Here is a 22,128-nt window from a genome sequence, read left to right as displayed (position 1 = left end):
CAATTTTTTTATGTTGAGAAAACAATTATAAAGTTTGTAGGTCCATTTTAGAAATACTCAACATTATAGCTCTGTATGTTGGTATGCTTTCGTAGACATTTATAGACGGTTAAACTCTACAACGAGAAATTTATTGATTCACTATTGTTCTGTTGAGGTTGAGCAGACCAAGATGCTGAAAAGCTTTATGGAATCAGGTGAAAGGTGACCCATCTATTATACTAGTCCCTCATAGCTCCTCCTTATAGGTGTCAATAGAAAATAATAACCTATAAATTACTTATCAATACAATTTTATTAATGTATTTAAATAATGGTAATTTCTTCTTGTTTGTGAGTTGTAATGCTTAATATTCTTAAATTAATCAACTGAATACCTTCATGGTGAGTTGGTGGAGCTGATAACAAATTCATGTTTTTGTATCTTTATTGGTGTCATTTACTGGCCTCCAATTTCCAATCAAATCTCCGGTTCCAAGTAACAATCAATTCAATATGTTGGGTCTATTCTGATGTAAAAATTACTGAAATTAACGGTCGCTGACTAGTAGTTGTATAATGAATCGAGTAGCCAGTAGTAGTAGTTCATAGATACAATTTGGCTAAAGCCTAGCTCACCGGAGAACGCTGTACTAACTGTATCTCAGCTTTTATGGGAGATATTTAGATATCGACTTGATTTGTTATTTATAAAAATAAGCTGGGAGGAAAGCTTAATTTTAATCTTGAAATACTAATTGTAATAGACGAAATACCAGTTAGTCCCTACATTACCGTATAATACCAATACTAGCTATAAATCACGGAAATACTGATTTTGTCCTAATATTCTAACTATTAAATATTTAGGCTACTATAGACACTCTTCAGCTTATCGAATGAGCGGTGACTAATTTTTCTTGTTTCGTCATCAGAATAACATCCATAATCGAAAGAAAATTTGACTCCTGGTAATTCCTAGAGGGTGCCTTTAATTAAAGGCTGTAGTATTTTATTGTATATTATTGTACAGCCTATACAGTAAAATTATGTTGACTATAGCAACTATAGCAGAGAATGGCAGCTAATACAGCACAACTAGAGTCATTCCTTAGAAATAAGATTCTACACTATCATATCCTATTATATTAAGCAAGCAATTTCTGTATTTATATTTAGGCTATATGGTTATTTGGGAATATATTTATGTTCAACGGATCTCGAAAACGGCTCTAACGATCTTCACAAAATTTGGAACATACCGTAGTAGGTTTATGATATAATAATTCGACTGCACTAGGTCTCATCCATAAGAAAACTCGCTGAACGACATTAAAAGGATAATTCATCCTTGGCTGAAACAGATGAGACTTTTGTCGTCTGTTGATAGAAAAAAGTGAGCGAGGAATTCCGTGGAAAATCAAAATATTGCATCCCCGAAACTCATAAGCTGACGTATAGCCAACTGTAAAATATAAAGACGATCATTTTAGAGAATTTTGTTCTGTTTATCAATAAATAAAAATAACGAGCGAAGCTCGGTGCCCTGTTATTATTTTATAACCAAAGCAAATATTGAATAGATGCTATTTTTAATGAATTAGCTGGTCAGGTTGGTTGAGTAGACTAAAGCTTGATTCCCATACTACTTACTTTTTACTTTTTTGTATCCGAATTATCCAATATTGTGATCGATGACCAGGCTTCCCCGGATAGATCGTGTCAAAAATTAAAAGGAACTGTATTTACACATAGATGGCGGCGTCACAGACCAGCATTGTCATCATTGAGAAAATCCTCTAAAGAATAAAAGCATCTCCCAATGAGCCACCATGATTGGGTGTTCTTGACCGTGGCAGGTGAGCGCCCTTCACTGAGTGTGGCAGGCAGTTAAACATCTTGATTGCCAGCACCGGAAAACAATCCCTGGACTTGGACACTCGACGGTGTGGAACATCCAAGTTGGTCCTCCCCCGAGTGTTGTAGGTGTGCACTTCCTCTCTTCTTGATAACGTAGACAGGTGTTTTTTGACGTGCAAGAGTGATGCTAGTATGTAAAGTCCATACACAGAGTATGGATGCCCTGACGTTGAAATATGGGCTGGCAGTGAGCATCTAACTTGCTATAAGTCATCACACGAAGTGCCTTTTTTGAAGCAGGAGAATGTCTTCAGCATGAGCAGAATGACCCCACACAAGTATTCCATACTGGATATGACAGCTGAACACAGCATGAAACAGCATCATCAGTCCATGGGCACTCAGATGTCCTCTCATTTTACGGCGCAGATAGATCAATCTGGAAAGTTTTACAGACGCTGATGATATGAGGTTCCCGTGACAATTTGGTGTCCATGTTGAAACCAAGCTAGGTGACAGGAGCAGTACTGACAACCGCTGTTCTGACCAGTGTACACAGCATCTCTTGGGTTTTGCTCTCATTCAGCTTGAGATTATTTGTGCAAAACCAACTCTTTGCCTCTTCAAAAAGCTCGTGAGCCTTCAGCTTAGCTATCTCTGGCCCCTTGCCCCGTCCCAAGATGGTGGTATCATCCACAAAAAGCAGGCTGGAGTTCCGCAGATGCAGGTCATTTATCATGATGAGGAATAACAGTGGTCCAAGCACTGAGCCCTGCGGTACTCCGTGTGGTACTTCTGCTCTATCTGAAGTAGCACCCATGATGGATATGACGGGCTGTCTGTTGTCAAGGTAATCAGTAACCATACCCATGCTCTGCCCTGAAAACCGTACCTTTTCAACTTCCTGAGCAGGACTTCATGGGAGACAGGCGAATGCCTTTGATAAGTCACATAGAACAAGGTCAATTGATCCCTATTCTTCAAAAGCATTGTTAATCCTCTCCACAAGGGTAATCACAGCTGATGAGGTCGACCTCCCCCTTCTGAATCCTTGCTGCATGTCTCCAAGCAGCTTACGAACAGTGAGGCATTAAATTTGTCGTGTCCAGTATTGTGCCACCGAAATGCATTCTGTTAGGCAGAGGGCACACTCTATAAGATGTTCAGCGTCCTGATGCTCACTACACTCGTAGTTCAGGTCGCCAGGCTCTATTTGACTCCATCTAGCCGATTCACTCTTGTTAGTGCAACCCCATTTCTGAGTTGGTTCAACACCGCTCATTTCTACTGTCCCACAAGCAATCGGTGGTGGCCATCCATACTTACACTGGGTATTACCTTAACATTTGTTAGATTTTTCCCCCATTCCCGGTCCACTAGGAAATAGTTGACTACAGCATTATTTCTTCCATAACAGCTATACCTGGTTGTTATATGGCTCTCTCTTTTCTTGTACCAAGTGTTTGCAACTCTCATGCCGTTCCTTTGACATAAATCAAACAGTCTTTCTCCATCCTCATTCCTTGTACCATAAAACCTCTTCATAACCTATCCTGCTACTGCCCACATGTGTATTAAAGTCTACCATCACTACACCGACGTTGTGCAGATGAATTTCCAACTCTTCTTCAAATCTCCAGCTTAAGGCGTTAAAATTTTCAGTCTGTTAGCACTGCTTGATTGTGGGTTCGAATCCTGCCTGAAGGCATGGATGTTTGATTATGTTATGAATTACTTCTCACAAAAACTTGTGTTTTTCACACAAGCAAAAAACTAGTGTTAAAATCAGCAAAAATCAAGGATTAAGACAAAATGTCACTTCATAAGACGAAAGTATTTCAAAACAAAATCGTGTAATTTTCTGTAGCCGTACGTCACACTAAAAATCTGTAATTCATGGGTCCTTCTATGACTATGGTTGACCGGTCATATGGTATATAACTGGTAGGCTATATGACATACTTGACTGGCCCTGTCCTTTGTTGCTCTATTAGCTCCGCCAAGAATGGTTAAAGAGGTCACGAAGGTAAATATTGGGTGCATCATAACTGCATTCTACAACAACATTGTTGTATTTAATAGGTACTAGCAGGAAATCCGTGCTCCGAAAAGGTCTACTTTAAAACATGACAAATTGAGAACTTAAATCTAAAACGTAATGAAATCTTGAAGAATTGAAAATAGGCCTATAACCATCCTCGGTTAATTAAGAATCTTTATGTAAAATTTCAAGTTAATCAGTCCAGTAGTTCGGTTGTGATAATGCGTCAAACATAATTTTCCTATCCCGTACCTGTATAAGCCAGTTCTTTCTATTATTATAGTATAGATAATATTAGCCTTATAATTTTAAAATTTAAATGAAGCATTTCAAAACCTGTTGGAAGGATAGCACTTGAATTGATCATAGGCCTATATCACTTCAAAGTCTGAGAAATTCTTTTAATGTGAATTTTAAATGAAAGTTATTCATCAATATTAATTTGTATTCCAATTTCTTTGAAGTTTTTCAATGATGCGTCAACTGATAAAAAATTACACATAATCTATAGACTAAGTTTTTTCTTTTTGCAAGGTTCAATAAATGAAACATGAGATGAGGAAGCTGAATATCATTGGAGGTACCATGGAAACTAGCAAAGTAACTAGTAAAACAAGTAGCTTGAAAGCTCTACTGCTAAAAGCGTGGAGGGAGCGCTGGTCTGATCTTCAGTGGGGTATTCACATCAAAACGGTAAGCTCATCAGTGAACATGCATTTACATTCCTTTGTTAACTGAATAAAATATTCATCTATTGAACCCACCCGAAATATAAAAGTAACTCAAACCTTTTATGTTCTTCAAGATTGGCTAAAAAATTGTAATAATCATTCTTATAAAAACAACAGAAATTTATAGTTCGTTCTGATTATCTCATTTTATTCTCAAATATGCTCACTGGCAACGCATTCAGATATAATTTTTAAACCACCATGAGTTAATAGTTTCCCACTATTATTTGCATGTAGCTTATCATGAGATCAACCACCGATAATATAATAGAAGGTTCGTATTGAACCCGAAATTGGGATAATTAATTTTATCGTTAAATATGCTACTTGTACTTTGAGAAACTATGCTTTGGTTTTTTTACAGATACTCCCAAGAGGAGTGAGTGGCGACGTGTATAACTTGGCTGATTGTATTCTGCAGCAGGCTCTGGTTGGTCCTGGTCCCAATCAGCTCGTCCTCTCCTATCTCAAACATTCACTCAGCTCACAGGTCAGTCATTCATTTGTATTTTTTAGGAAAATTCACTCGTAATCAAAGAGCCTCTGTCCAAGAAGATTTTCCAATTCATGTATATTCGTAAATTCCTTGTCTCATCTTATATCAGTATATTTTATTTTTCATGATGATGGTTTCCCGATCCATTCCCAGCTGAGATGCATTAACACGCGGTTCCTATGTTTTTACAACGTCGTGCAGTCGATTATTTAAGTAAATAAGCAATTTTGTTTACTCACTGACTGGAGTACTTTCGAACGGCAATCGTCCAACATTGTTGAAAATGAACGTTTGCTGTTCAAAAGTACACCAGTCAGTAAACAAAATTGCTTATTGAAAAAATCGACTGCACGACGTTGTAAAAAATGAAAACCGTGTGTTTATCCGTTATAATGATTAGGGTCTACACGAATGAATAAACCGCCCCTAGGCCTATGTTATGTGGGGTGGATTTAATGATTTGGTGTTACAAATCAAAGTTTTACAAAACATGTAAAATATATCATTGTTCAAATCTTTTAAAGACCTGATTTCCAACCCAAAATTGGTGATAGGAAATAGAATTTTATTTCTCTTGTGCAATTAACCGATAAATAATCGTTTTACCTCTATACTCTTCATATTGTATGTTGCAATTAAATTGTGAATCAGTATATTCTCACAAAGGAAATATTTTATAGAAGATCATCCCTGACCTCACTTCATTTATTTAGAAGCATTGTCATTCAAGCTATCTCATTTTCTGTGACGGTCCTTAATATCTATTATATTTGTGTGATAGATGTATAATGCGACTCACATGTAGAAAATAAGTTTTGATCAATAGTAGCTCCTAGTAAGCGGGCAGTCTGGATCAGGCTTCCTACCTAAGTTACCTATGGATAATAATATTGCATTCACCGCACTGAGGTTTGAATACATATTAATTGATATTTAAGCCTCCAAAACCTGCGATAAAATCTTCAAATATTCCTCACTAAACCTGAAAAACCTTCACTATTCATTTTTAGAAAAATCCTTTTCATTTTTCTTGGTGTTAATTATTTTCAGTTGGTGTCATATGCAGCAGTATTGCAGAGGATAAGCAAGTATGAAGGATTCCATAAACCTCACTGCATAATCAGTCTTTTAGAGTTTCTGGAAACTATTCTTGTGAGTACATTTTCCTTCTTCTTCAGTATGACAACTATAGCTGTAAGAAATATTATTTCGTTCTTGGAAAAAATATTCTCTGTCAAATCTCGATGTGAATGTTTTTTTGCTGTACAAGTTTGATTTATCTAAGTAATAGAGTATCTGAACTACGGTGGTAAATATTGTAAAAAAGCGTCAATATTCATTATTTATTAACCCTTCTACTACCAAGCGGGGTAATTGGACTACCCCAACCTACATTTTGTCGATAATGTTGATATACCGGGTGATTACAAATGAAATAGACAGTTTGAATAGCTTGTAGAGAATTTATTATTTAAAAGTTTAGATCATTACTTACATGATTACATAGAAGAATTCTTGAAGTTTTATTGAAAATTTACAGATGTTCAATTTGTGCACCATTTGCAACACGACAGATATCAACACGGTAGTCAAATTCTGACCACACACGACTAAGCATCTCACGGTTAACTGTAGCAAGAGCATTTGTGATTCGTTGTTTAAGATCATCGATATTAACAGGAAGCGGTGGTACGAAAACTCTGTCTTTTACATAGCCCCACAAGAAAAAGTCGCAGGGCGTTAGGTCCGGACTACGAGGTGGCCACGGCTGAAACACAACGTTTTCCTCACTTGCACGGCCGATCCATCGTCTAGGAAGATGTTCATCCAGATACCCTCTGACGTCTGAGTACCAGTGAGGCAGAGCTCCATCTTGTACAAAAATGAAGTTACAACTATCTCCATGGAGTTGAGGCATTAACCATTCGGTTAACATGTCCAGATAAATTCTTCCGGTTACTGATGGTTCTTGGAAGAAGAAAGGCCCGTAAACCTTTTCACAAGATAAAGCGCAAAACACGTTCACTTTAGGAGAATCGCGTATATGCTGTACAGTCTCTCTTGGGTTTTCTGTTCCCCATACTCGTACATTATGTCTGTTAACTTTTCCACTAATGTTTCAGTGCATTCATCACTGAAAATTAGGCGATTAAACAATGTGTCGTCATTTTCAAGACAATGTTGCATCTCTTGACAAAAATTTCTACGTACAACTTTATCATTGTCATTTAAACTTTGTACTAACTGCAATTTATAAGGTGTCATTTTCAAACGTTTCCGCAGAATTTTCCACACAGTAGGTTGAGGAATTTGCAATTCTAAACTCGCTGATCTAGTCGATTTTCCTGGACTTCGTACAAAAACATCACGAACACTATCAATTTTTTCTTCTGTAACAGAAGGTCTTCCAGTACTCTTCTTCTTACACACACATCCACTGCTTTCAAAACGTTCATACCAGTCATAAATTGATTGCCTTGTTGGTATTTTGTTCTGAAATGACGCTGCACAACAGTAACAGAGTTTGTTTTGGCTAATTCAAGAACACAATAAGCTTTCTCCACTTGAGTAGCGGCCATATTGCTAAACTAAACTGGCTGTTGTAACACGGAGCAGCCAACAATAGCCAGCAACAGTTCTACCAACATAAACTTTGAGAAATTCCCTACAAACCTATATCACTTACTATTTTGAAATACACCAGTTTAATTTTGTACAGGCTATTGAAGTTGTCTATTTCATTTGTAATCACCCGGTATATTCCATTGAAACTTTGAGTACTTGTTAAAAACATATCACTTTAGTTATTTTAACTCATAAAAGCATCTAATTTCTCTTATTTTTGAAATTATTAGCAGATTTATCCTGGGGGTAACTCTATTACCCCACTTGGTATTCCATGTCATGCAATTTCTTGGTATATTTCATAAATCATCGGAATACATAAGATATCAGTTTAATGTTACATTTTTATTTTTTTTGCCAAACCTGATTCATAATGACCACTTGAAATATAAATTTTAAAAACTTGCTTTTCTATAACCATAATTTGATTATTTGACAACATTTCCCCAACAACAATATGATAGAATGCTCAATTTTGTTGTCCAGTAAGTTTTTAATTGAAAACATTTTTTTCAACAAAAGAAATTCATTTTTAATTATATTAATAGCTTTTGTAATGCATTTGATCGATGAATTGATGGGAAAATATAAAATAATTATATAAAACAGGAATCTTGTTGGTATTTCTCACTTGGTATTTCGTGTATGTGAAAAACGTTGGTAGTAGAAGGGTTAACAGCTGCAAGGGAATTTTAATACTCATGCTAAATTTAAAATTTAAATTCTTTAAATGTCAATAATATACACTCATTATCTATAATTATTATCAACACTCATAGTTTCTACTAAAAATATATGTTATATTCTGTTTTATTGGTTTTTAGCCTGGTGTGACTTGTCGAGGTAAGCCTGAGGAGGGCATTCTATCAGGAGCAATCCTATCGCTAACGCATTGGCTTCTTCAATGCTATCATCACGGCCTGAAGAACAGCACTGATAATTCAATGCAGCTGATGGAAAAGCCGGCTGCCATTTTAAGGCAAATGCTCGAGTGTGACTTCATAACAGCCATGCTTTACATTGCAAAACATGAGGAAAAAGGTGCGAAATACTTGAACATTCTTGGGAATTTTGATATGTGAACATTTCAATTGAATTGCCCTAGAGTAGAGTTCTGTTACAGTAACATGAATTGTTTTCTATGGTTATTTCTTACAATGGAACAATATCTTCACTATCTTGAAAAATAAATCAAGATTCAATTTATGGCTTCAAGAAGACTTGTTGATATAGACGGTACAATACTTGACTCAAATACCATCACATGGAGAAGAGATGAAGTAATTGAGGGAGATTGAACCTAATCCAAAATTAAAATGACTATTTGTTTATTGTTTGATTTTATACTTGCATAAATTGATCAACATTGAGTGTATTTGAATTCAAATTATTATAAATATATTATATTCATTTGAATACAATAATTTTGGATGGCAACTGCTGACTATAATAGCTCAAAGCTATCTGTCGTAGAGTATGCCTTGTAAAAATAGGAATTGAGTTTGATAATTATTATTATTTGATAATGATGTGTAGTTAGCATACATTAATCGACCACATTGAAGTATACTAGAAAATAATGGGTTTTTCAGATCTGTATGTGGATGTAGTGAAGAAATGTCGTGAGATTGAACTGGCGTTATGTCAGAACTCTATTACTTTGAGCGTCGATTCATCCATAAAGGATGCACTTGGGTAAGTGATCATTCAGCTTACAACATTAATTGTTATATATTTTGTAGAGAGCTCTCTTTTGTAAGAGCTGTGTAGGTGAAGTATTTTAGCATTCGTACTGTGATAATTGGTAAGTGTAAGCAACAGTAAAATCACAATCTGTCTTAACTACTGATACAAGTAAGAATCAAATGTATTTTGACATATAACGTAATTTTATTCTGAAATTGTATTACCTAATCATAACATAAAGAAACAATAGTGTATGCTATTGTTTCTCTATGATGATAACTACTCATACAAGTAAGAACAATTCTGTTTGTGACATATTACGTGAAACATATTATAATTGACCGAACTCAGTGAGGTCTATGTTTCAACTCGAATTTTCTTTCGTCTGTATGTATGTAACGCATTTACGGCCAAACGCGTTGATAGAATTCTATGAGATTTGGCAAGAATATTCTTTTTTTACTGCGCGTCGATGTATACACAAGGTTTTCTGAAATTTGCATTTTGAGGATAATATGGAAGGAAAATAATTTCCTCTATACTCTGATATCACTATATATATCATCTCCTCTGAAGATAGGATTAATCAGCCTAGAATTATTCATAATCAATCAGCTGACAAGTGGATTACACAGATGTCTGGAGAAGCCGTGTCTATTTCTATAAGGTCTATAGTTTCAATCAAAGACCATAAAGAGATATGCATCTTTGAAGTATTTGGTTTCAATATTTTGTTTCGCAATCATGGTATTATTATGCGTGCCCATCATTATCAATATTCTCACATTTGAAAAAACTAATTTAATAGGTGATTAAAAATAATCAAATGAACTAAATTATGCTGAAGAAATTATAATATTTGACTTCGTCAGATGGAAAGATTATCACGGAATTTGATGAATTATATCATATGGAATACAAATTCAAATGTGAACTGAGTTTATTAACATTTCAAACAGGTGACTTCAGATACTTGTGGATGAGGTAACTGCGTGAGGTCTACTGTTCACAGAACTACTAGTATAATACAAATTCTGAAATGGTATTACTAGATGATAACATTCTACTGATGCAAGTGGGATTCAATTTTTGACATATTATGTTATATACTGAAATGCTATTACTCTATTATAACTTTCTGTTAAGTTATTATTGTTTTCATTTTCAAAACAGGCTACTTTGTAAAGAATATTCATTATATTGTTTATTTTATGGTTGCAGTAATCTATGCAACTTGGAATTGGGCACTGATGGCCTTCTAGGTTTGGAGAAGGATGACTCAAGTGAAGCTCTGACGTATGTTGTGCAGGCTTTATTAGCTGTTGAAGTGCTCCTCAATCCAAGTGCTGATACAACAACACTAGTCAATAAGCTGCTAATGGTACAGAGATTAAAGGTAATTATTCTGTCGAATTATACTTTTTTGGATAGTTTCTTGTGCCACTTAGAACTCTCTTGATCATCTTATAAAACTGGCCACTAACATAACGTTTCACATATTCGTTCTTCTTTTTTCACCTGTTCAGCGTTTATTCGTCTGGAGACCCACGTTGAAGCCACGTTCACTAACTTTCAGATTTTCGACTGTATCGTATCGGACATGTAAAATTTTAAATTAGTGGCTAGCTTAAAAACAAAATTTTGATTAAGGAACCTTCTGTCGAAGTATTCTGAAGCTTTAAGGGCCGTTTTTCAAGCTCGGGATTCAGCTAAGCTCTAGACTTTAAACAGCTGGAGTCAGAAAATTGGTTTTCCAAAACGAGGCGTAGTCGCAGTCCACGTTTAAATTAAATTTCGAAATACTAGAAAATTGAACACAAAATGAAATAAAGAGAAAATAGTGTAAAGTTTCAGCTATTTTGAATTATTTAGGAATGTTTTATTTCGTCAAGGAAAAACGTTTCCAATTATATAAATGAGAAAATAAAGATAATCATAGAAACTGCGACTACGCCCTATTTCGGAAAGCCAATTTTCTGACTCCAGCTGTTTAAAGTCTAGAACTTAGCTAAATCCCGAGCTCGGCAATCGGCCCTAATACTAGATTCCAGTAGCTTTTTAGTATCAGAATGTAAATTAGGACTCGATAGTTGACTGAAGTATTCTGTAGCTTGAATACTAGATTTCAGTAGCTTCTTAGCATCAACATGCAGATTAGGACTCGATAGTTTACTGAAGCTTGTTATTGATCCTTCATTTGTAATGGACATAGAGTTCCTAGTACGGTAGCGAAATTAAACTGCACAAAAATAGAATCGAGGTTTCCTTGTATGACTTCAACATCATTACTGCCGCATAATCCACCTTAGCCTACTATGATACAATAGAGTTTTCATGCAGGCAGAGTAATAAATACCACTAAGTGTACTAATTTAATTAGTACACTTCAATTGCTTTGTGAATGCTAGTTTCAAAATGTTGTTTCTCGTTCACTCTAGAACACTTGATTTGAAACAAGCTATGCTTAATAATTGGAACTGTGCCTAATGTTGATATCTCCGATGCACTCTTTCTGCAGGGATATAGTAATGTTCGACTGTATTGTGAGCTGATCAGGGGTTGTCTTATGAGCCTCAATGATGTGCTGGAGACAAGTGAAGAATCTCAGTGGGGGGCGTTCACCTTCCTCAAACTGCCGCATGTTCTCCATCAACTGCATACCAGTAACACTAGAGGTTTGTATCTATATGATTTTTGTTTTAGGTCTAGCTCAGGTAATGCATGCTCGAAAAAGGATATAGAAGGAACTGTTAGTTTGGACAATTTTTGACCCCGCAGTTCTGTTAAGTGTAGTAAGGAGTTAAAAATATCAAAAGTCCCCACCCCCTAACCCATGTGCTAAGGGGATGGGGGTGGTTCAAAGGTATAATACTTTGGTTTCACACATATAACTTGAAACTATGTATCTTACATCTTGAATGATATTGATATGTTTATCTCCTTACTACCCTAAACAGAACTGCGGGGTCAAAAATTGTCTTACAAACTTTTCCCTCTATAACCTTTCCTTGACTGGACTACTTATTATTTTTCATTCCAGGATTAACAGGCCTTATATTGTTTACATGAAGAGACTATATGATTTTGGTTTCTTATATTAACTCATTAACTATATTCAAAGGGTCACAACACATTTCTCGAGCTAGCCTACAGGGCTTGAAATGATAGATAACAAGCAACTTGAGCAATAAGATAAAGTTCCTCACATTATTAAATTGTCCATTCTCTAATTTTATTTTGTTTCAATTCAAACAAATTGAAAATGTCACCAAAAATCAAGTGACGAAGCAGTGTGTGATTTCATAACCTTAACCTTTGGACAATATTAACATTTTATCAGAATTTTTGGAGAGAAATAGTACAGGCTCAGCCTAGTTTTTCCTCCAATGTCATAATTATATTATGATTATAGTGTTTTATACAATAAATGAATAAATAAATAAATTTATTTCAGTTAGCATCAATAATATAATATTTCGAAAGAACATCACCATGGATTTGTCAATTATTTGTTTACAACATTGGACAGCCAACCGGCTGCCAGCATCAGTGAGGACTCTTACAACTCGGCTTTTCATCAGATGTACCCATGCATTCCTCGTGAAAACCCCTCTTTATTCAATAAGGGAGTTTTTCAATATCCCAGATGTTACCATCAAAGAATTTTATACATGAACTTTATGGGATACTGTTCCCCCTTCATGTGATATTGTGTTTTTTTGCACCAAAGACTTATAATGTTTGGTCATTAATATAGGCTATATCAATTTCTCTTTTGTTGATATATTTATGTTTTGTGTGCTTGTTTTCTGACGAACCAATTGCTATAATTAGCTTAAAGTTAATAGAGATCATTTATCCATTTACTAATTTAGTCAACTTAATAATTAATTGATAATTGATGTCAGTCATAACTGAACTGGCATTCCATTAAGAGTGATTTACTTATAATAAATTAAGTACGATATAGTGTATTGTTATAAGATTAAGAAGTTGTTGCTGTTGGTCAGGTACAGGAGAAGAGTTCAGCCAAGATGTGGCGGATGCACTAGAACTGCTGCTGCAGTTCAGACCTCTGCTGGACATTATGGACGCCCGCTGCGCCTGCAACACTCTCGAGTGCCTCCTCAACGAGCTCATCAAACTCAACCTGCTCACTGAAATGCACATCAAACATTTCATCGTTAACAGGTCAGTTCTGACTTCCATCACATTAGTGAAATGTCCATGTATTCATTAGTTTCCTAATAGAAAGAAAAGGTATCAATTATACTCAATATCTATTATCATTTCAATTACAACCATAAGTATGTTTTTATTGAATTCACTCATTTCAAATAAATTTCAAGTAAATGAGATATTTAAATTTAATACAGATCTTTTGATCCACCATCTCCTTACAATTTAAGATCACCAGTTATATATCAGTTACCTCGATTTAGAAATATATATGTGAAAAGATCACTCCTCTACATACTTCCTAAATTATTTAATAAATTGTCTCTGAATATTCGAGATTATTCAAAAAGTTATGTTCTCAGCTATGTAATAAATAACAAAAAACTCATATAGAAGAAAAACCGCTATCAGAGATTTTGCTGGTAAATTAATTTTATTGAGTCACTGCCGCCAGCCAGAGCGATCACTTATAATTATTTCTTGAAATTTAACTTTCATTTCTCAATTTTTTCCCCACATGTATGTTTATTATAATTTTTGTTTTCATAAATAGTGAATACTCATTTTTCATGATTTATGATCTGATTTAATTGATATTTTTCTTCTACTTGAGTAGTTTATCTAATTTCTTTTCTTAAATTTTATTATTCTAGTTCCTAGATAAGTTTACCTTCCTCACCACCATCCTTCCTTTACATCCTCTTCTTACTTCCCAACTTCCCTTTGCATGCCAAAAAAAATTTTTTCTCTTCAGAGGGTTTTTCGCGATTTTCTCAAAAACGGCTCCAACGATTTTGATCAAATTTATACCTGAAAAAGTCATTGATAAGCTCTATCAACTGCCACTAGTCCCATATCTGTAAAAATTTCAGGAGCTCCGCCCCATCTATGCAAAGTTTGATTTTAGATTGTGGAAAAGATTGAGCATGAAAATCTCTACAATTAATGTCCAGTAACATTTTCACCTAAAATTGGAAATAAGCTCGAAGTTCGAGAAAACAAGATTGTTCAATTTGCAAACTGTTGGCAAGTGCTGATTCTATTAAATCTTTCACTATTAACAGATAGCAGACTTCATGTGTCTGCAGCGTTATTGTCCTGTCACCAGCTGTCTTAGATCTTAGAATAGTAGACTAATTTAGATGCGCGGGAACACTAGCGTCAGTTGATCAATTTTCATAACGGCAAGGAAAGTTGTGTGAGTGCGCCACACCAGATTTTTTAAAGTTACGAACGGTTTGGGCTAATTATGCCATGCAAATGGCATGCTTAGCGGAAACCGGCCCAGTCTTTGAAAAAGGGTGCTAATTCTTATTCAAATAAAAAACGTTGAGTAGCCCTATAAAAATTAATGAAAAGTTCGGAATATAATTTTGGATTCTATTTGAGTCACTTTTCATGATTGTCTGTTATTTAAGGACATTTTTTCAATTTTCAGATGAAAATATTAATTTCTTTGAGATGAGATAATCTATCATCATTTATAATAACTGCAGTTCAAGATTTTAATAGTGAGCTGAAAATTAATGTTCAATCTGAAACTAGTTTTAATGACAATCATTTTGATAAAACTTTTCAACCTAGTCAGTTCATACAATCAATACCCTATTATTATAATTCTATAAATTATGTTGAAATTGTGTGATCAACAGAGAAGGAGCAAGTGTGAATCTCCACAAGACTGAGCCAGCATCTGTCTCTCAACCGGCTTCAATACCAAAAATTATTATTAAAGCTGAACCGACACTAACTAGACTGTTGAAAACATTGGATGCTGATTATGGAAAGATACAGGTGAGCTATTAGCTACTTGACGAAAATTAGAAAAAATATATGTTTCCTTTCATCAATATAGATGATGCTTGATGCAGTTGAAAAGAGATTAGTAGTAGAATCGGTCCTGTCTTTGAAAAAGATAGGAAGGGTGCTAATTCTTATTCAAATAAAAAAAATGTTAAGTAGCTCTATAACAATTGATGAAAAGTTCGGAATATTATATTGTTGGTTGATATTTTGGATAAACTCCGCAAAATTGGTTAAAAAAAGGGGTGTCCATGAAGAGTAGCAAGTAATAAAACTCCGATGTTTGTGTATTAAAGAATTTAACAGTCTACTTATAATTGAAAGAATAAGACATTGATGTTGTCAATACCACTTTAATTTATTCGAAAATCAATCAATCTTAAATTGATTGTTTACATTAGTTATATGTGAACATTAGTTCAGCTGAAGATGTGGTAGGTGTTATCATGAAACCTGGTTCTGTAAGATGAATTAATTTTCGCATGAATAAAAGTGGTATTGACTATTGACTATAATATCAAAGTCTTATTCTTTCAATTATGGAGAAATACCACAATATCTCATATCATACTATCAAAGTCTTCAATTGAAGGTTATACTAAGGTTATATAGGTTCTTATTTAAATAGTAGTGTATTAAGCACTTACTCAGTTGGGTCACTTTACTTCAGTCTGAAAACATGCAAATAGGCTTCAAACACTGCAATACATTACACATTTTGTTACATGTTTGAGGGTTAATGCAATTAATTCATTCTTTGAAAAATATTTCTTTCAATCCAATTACAGATAATCAAGAGAGTTGAGTGAACTTTTTCTAAGAATTTGTACTTTGCTCTTGAAAATACCCATTTCTATTGAATAGAATTCCTCTCTTACTGAATTGAATACGAACAATGTTTAATACGTCATACCAAATTGAAGTTGAATTTAATAGGTATTGGTCCGGTTTGTATGGCACTTATTTAATCTGATGGAACATTAAACCTATAGATTCATTGGTTCATTAGATTCTATAATTTCATAGAAACCGGACCACAGAAGACTAAATAGGGCAGAATAATTGGTACGTTTGCAAGATAAATAACTTTGACCACAATTTATTTTCTGATAATTTGTTCTTAACAACACATTCACTCTAGAACCCAACTACTGTATTATAAAAATATTCTCTTTCCTGTTCATCATTCATATCACTCCATTTTGTCTTATTAACATACTTTATTGAGAGAAATTGTCTATTCATAAATTATTTTGCTTCCAGGAAGCTCTTCTGAGTATGCTCTGTCAGGTACTGTCAGGCACAAGTTTCGAATTGATTCTAGCTGTTGCAACAGTGGAAGGCAAACTGCAAACCTTTGTCACGAAATTGATCAAATTCAATGAATGCAGCAAACAGCAGGCTGTGGGAGACACGGGACGAGCGTCTCAGACTCGCGCCATGCTATTCGACCTCACATTTCTCATGCTGTGCTCCATTGTACAAACATACGGCTCTGAGGTTAGTACAACTATTCCAGTCATAAATACATTTTTTCCATTAAAATACAAACAAGCAATCCAATTAATAAAATTAACAGATTATTTTAAAATATAGTAAACATAGATACATACAAAGTACAGTGCATTACTTAGTTTATACAGAGTGAGTCATATGTATGGGAACCCTTCAATAAATTGGAGACTGTTGTAGATATAATACTGTTGCTTTCAGGATAAGTTAATGGTCAAATACTCTACGTTTTGACGTACAACTGAATTTCGACCCCTCATAAGGGGGTGAATTAGGGGTTGTAACTCGAATATTTAAAATGTAAACACCCATTGTGTGGTACATAATTTTAAAGGCCTTATTGAAGAACTTTTTGAAGGGTTCCCATACATATATATGACTCACTCTGTATATTATTATAAAGAGTCTAAGTAAAGGAAAGTACCCCGAGACTCACTGACACAGTTAGTTATCTGCTTCTCCCAGTCAACGAAAAATAATTCAACTTCAAGTACTCATACTTTTGTAAAATAGTTGTCATGACGTCATGAGTCTCCATAATTTATGATGTTTTAAAAAACTCATTCTTTTATTAATCGCTAATAAGACGTCTGTGAAACACCATTTCTTCATCAATTATTTTGTCCATTCCATATTGTAGTTTGGTTCTCCAAGTAACAACTTGTTCTATATTCAGTATTATTTTTCAGATTCTTATTGTTTTATTTTCATCCTGGTATTCGATTGACAGATCTCCGATAATTACGTTATCATTTTTTCTGATCATTCACGTAAACGTGACATTTCAGAATTTTATAATTTATGAAAATTAGAAAAATATAATGACTATCTTCAATGGGAATCAACAATCCAATCAATTTATCTGACTTGATAAAAATGAATAACTATTCAAATACTAAATTATTCAATTTTTGAATACATAAATTAAAATTTAAATACGTCCAATTTAAAATGCAGTTAATTTATTTGAATGAATTATAATAAGCCATTCACTCATAAGATTTAAATTTGGTTATTCAAATAATTCACGCAATTCTCCGGTGAAGACTTTTTTTTCGTAACATATTAGTGTTTTTCAAAATTTGAGAGATCAGTTTCACCAGGCTGCTCTCTCCCCGTAATAAATATATTGTGATCAAGTATTTTTATAGGACTACTTGAACTGTTAAATTATTATAGAATTTACACGTCTCCTTCTAATACTATTCTAGGTACATTCAACACAACTAGTTTCAGTAATTACTTTGACACTTGAGAAAGTGCACGAAACTACTTGTGTTCGTGTAGAATGGTATAGAAATGGTACTAGTAATTCCTATAATAATTGAATATGATGTATTTCTTAATTTTTTGAATAAACAAATGAAATAAAATAATATTAGCATATTTTTTATTTGTATGTGAAATTAGTAATGCAGATATTGAAAAGTAGAATGTTTGTGATTGCAGGTGGTGCTGTGTGAAGAGGAGCAGGGAGACTCGTTCTTCGGGCAGTGGGTGAAGGAGTGCATAGTGGAGAGAGGCAAGCCCAAGTCACCAGACGCGATGCTACAGCAGTGTGACCCAGCCAAGGTGGAGACGCTGCTGGCCCAGTTCAACGGCGCCGAGGGAGGCGACCAGCTCAAGTGGGAGGAGGTACAAATCAACTTTATTATGCATTTGAATAATACAGCAGTTAAATACAATCATGGTTTCAAATTATACTAGCAGCAATTTTTTTATAGACGCTGCCAGTTAAAATTTCTTTAAACCATACATTAAATAATACAGAGGTAAGAGGTGCCTAATGAAATAAATTACAGTGATTATCTGCGGCCACAATGATAAGAAATTTATAAGAAAGTACTATTCACCGAGAACGAAAGTTGGTCAAAATTTGAGTTGATTAAGCAGAAAGTTGAAAGTCAAATAAAACAAAACACAACAATTGAGAAACTTAAAACAGTTCACAATACAATTCAGAAACCTCACAATAAAATATCCATGAAGAAGATTAAGTCTGAAATCTTCTAGATAACACTTGAAGTGAACTGTCTGATTCATGTTTTTGAAAAAACCAAGGTTTTGTAATTCTGGTGAATTTTTGTAAGGCGGTTTTCCTCCTGCCATCATTAGGTATGATGTTTAATAGCTTTGAACCTAGATATGCAAAGGATTTTGCAAAGAAACTGAAGTTTATTCTAGGTAGTCGTGATATTGAATCCTCTCTTCGTCTTTCAGAAAAGCAAGGTCTCAAAACCCCATCATTACCACTACGCAAAAAGAAAATTCTTGATACTGAAAAACAAATGAATGCCGAAGTGGGAAAATACGCAGTGTTTGGAAAAGTGGAAAAGAAGGCTCTCTTCGATTTTTAAACATTATCCTAATAAAGTGCTTCTGTAATCTCTGTAGTGGCTGAAATGTTATGAAGTTGTTTATAGCATTATTATGTTTCTTGACAATAAATGATTGATTGAATGCACTTTCACTCTTCCACCCCAGCAGCCCAGCATACAAGCGGAATATAAGGTGGTGAGGATTTTTGTGTTACACAGTTCTCTTAAGTGATAAAATTCACATAAATGTCTATTTATATTTTTCAGGTGTGTGTGAATGTGCCGGGAGCCATTCGCGAGGTGCTTGTCGCCTGGGAGCATGGCGCGCTGTCACCCACAGACGTCAAGCGCATCCTGGACGCAATGCGCGCGCGCATGTGCTGTTTGCCCGTATGCGCAGCCGCCTGGCTATGCAGTCAGATGCAGGTCCTGCACCAGGATGCACTGCTCAAGCCCATGAACATGGTGCAGCAGTTCCTCACCAGCCTCACCAACGAGGAGATCGCGCACCAGGACAACTACAAGGAGCGCTCCAGCCTCATGTTCCAGATCATCAGGAAGATGCAGTACGACGTGCACCCACTCACTCTCTCCAAAGTCAAAGTGATGACTCTGTCTCATAGCATCGTTTCCAAACAGCCAATCAGTGAGCAGTTGGAATCCGTGTGGAACAGTATACAGAAACGAGGTTGGCTCAACATCGAAGCAACACATCTTCTGGAAAGCCTGCTAAACACGGGAGGTGCTACTTGGTTCACAATCAACCTTGTTAAGGAGGTTCTCAAGTTTAGGTATAGGGATAATTTAGATCAAGCTGTCGACCTAGTGTTTGCAATATTTCATTTGGACATTGAAAAGTGTACTCTAGCCCTTCTCACCATGGTATTGCCCCAGTATCTACATAACAGACTTCAGAGCACCGATCTTGTTGAGCCGCAATCGTCAGCTGTAGCCAAACTGTGTGCTTACTGTGTATTCGCTGCATCCCAAGCTCAAACCAATTCACAAAAGTACCCGCAGAGAGAGTCCGAATTCACAGACGAGTTGGAAGACTATTGTCCTTCCAACAAGATGATGCGTTTGGACCCAGCTGCAGCAGCTGATACCTCTTTGGCTGTTTTCATGGGGCTTGGATCTAGTTTGTCCACTACTCCCACCCTTCAAGAACCCCTGCTCTCAGCGCTGAAAGCTGTTTTCAAAGATCTGTCTGTAATAGCCGAACATTCGTCTTACATATCGCAGCAGACTCATTTTGTTTTCCGATTTCTAGAGTTTATTGTGCGTTGTGGTAAAGATCAAGCTAGACTCGTTCTAACGGATATGCCCAACTCCCTGGTTCCATGTCTAGTTCGCTCGCTACCTGATCTCTTCACTAATGACTTGGTATTGCGTCTCTATGACCTGGATACTATTCTGGGCAGGAAGGCTGCCGCTCGTGATCTATGTCTTCTCCGAAGCATGTCTCTCAAACAAGTATCTTGAGTATCATCCACTAAATAAAAGGTTATTTGATGAGCTTTCAATTCAACAGGTTGAGTTCTGTCGAGACAAAAACATTGATTGTATTAATTTTATTATCTTAGCTTAATGGAAATTATTCAATTTTAATATATTATTTAATATATAATTTTAACTCTAATATATAATTTTGAGTCTCTATCAAATGGGGGATTTACACAATATCTTCCTAAAATAGACTTGTCACACTTTTATATGAGAATACAGACCGCTTGGTTCGTATGGAACCTTGTAGAGGAAAGTTTTTGTTATTTTACATCTAGTGATTTCTCATAATGTTTCTCAAATATTTTCATTGATTGTAACATACGTGATATGTAAATAATTTTCCAAATAAATTTTTATAAATTGTTTCTTGGGATCAATTATTTTTCTAACTTACAACAGTAATTTTGGTAAAATCAGTTGTATACAATTCAATTGATAGTATTAATAAATAAATTTCATTCCCTTGTATGATGCAAACTTGCAAGCCAATAGAATGTGAAAAAATATTTAAGTACAATATAAAATTTATTGCAGATATAAAGAAAATAACATTTTTTGAAAAATGTTCCCAAAAATGGCTTGATTTTTTCCAATATTAATACACTGGATAGTCATTTTATAAGCTGTATTAGTAGACTTGTAACTCCTTCTTGAGAGACGAGTAGGGACTCCACCCTATACTTGAAAAAATAAACTTTGTAACCTTGAACACCAACCTGTGGCCGGTTGCACAAAAGCTGGTTAAATTTTAATCCTGATTAATTCATTTTACGAAAACCAATCAGAGAAGACTTTTTCGAAAAACAGGCTTTTCCGATTGGTTCTCGTAAAATTAATCAGGATTTAAATTTAACCGGCTTTTGTACAAACGGTACATAATAGATATTTAGCAGATGAGCGACCTGCAACACAAGACTCGTATTACATTGAGCCTCCATTTGGTCGCCAGACCAAGCTTTGGTGGCCTATTGTAATAAAGCTCGCTGGGATACCTGAGAAACACCAGGATTGGCTGACCTGTTGGGCTGGCTATTCTATGTATAAACTTTCATCTTTAATGAAACACTTTATATATCAGTTCGTATAATATCGATAAATGATGTTATGTTGGACTATCTAAGGATTTTAATGAATATTGCTCTTTAGACTATCACACAGGAGGTTACTGCTCTGAGCAGGAAAGATGCAGAAGAGAAATAGAGAATAGATGTTGGCAGCATTACAGTTAGTGCTGCCCGCACCGCAGGTTATAAAGATGCTCATAAGAGCCCATTGACTGACCAAGGCCCCAACTATGAATATAGTATATGAGTATAATGTAACTAAAGGTTTTTCACGCAAACAGCATCAGTCACTTACATAAAACTTGAGGAAAAGATTCAGATCTGTTCC

The 22,128-nt window shown here is 35.1% G+C and overlaps 1 protein-coding gene across 2 annotated transcripts; it reads left to right on the top strand.

The window, feature by feature from the left end:
• The first annotated feature begins 200 nt into the window (after positions 1-200).
• LOC111060364 (mediator of RNA polymerase II transcription subunit 24) lies at positions 201-21,102 on the top strand. 2 transcript variants are annotated; one of them, XM_039421512.1, is made up of 13 exons: positions 201-384; positions 4,415-4,573; positions 4,976-5,101; positions 6,158-6,259; positions 8,557-8,773; positions 9,325-9,427; positions 10,640-10,814; positions 11,937-12,093; positions 13,429-13,609; positions 15,250-15,391; positions 16,664-16,900; positions 18,362-18,547; positions 19,498-21,102. In XM_039421512.1, the coding sequence occupies exons 2-13, from the start codon at positions 4,424-4,426 to the stop codon at positions 20,710-20,712; spliced, it is 2,991 nt and encodes a 996-aa protein (XP_039277446.1). In that variant the 5' UTR covers positions 201-384; positions 4,415-4,423; the 3' UTR covers positions 20,713-21,102. The 2 variants fall into 2 exon arrangements, with proteins under 2 accessions (XP_039277446.1, XP_039277439.1); XM_039421505.1 differs by having other exon boundaries at positions 276-478.
• The last annotated feature ends 1,026 nt before the right edge of the window (positions 21,103-22,128 follow it).

This window comes from Nilaparvata lugens, chromosome 1 (assembly GCF_014356525.2).
Source record: "Nilaparvata lugens isolate BPH chromosome 1, ASM1435652v1, whole genome shotgun sequence".
NCBI lineage: Eukaryota > Metazoa > Arthropoda > Insecta > Hemiptera > Delphacidae > Nilaparvata > Nilaparvata lugens.
This window is presented reverse-complemented; position numbering and strand designations above follow the sequence as displayed.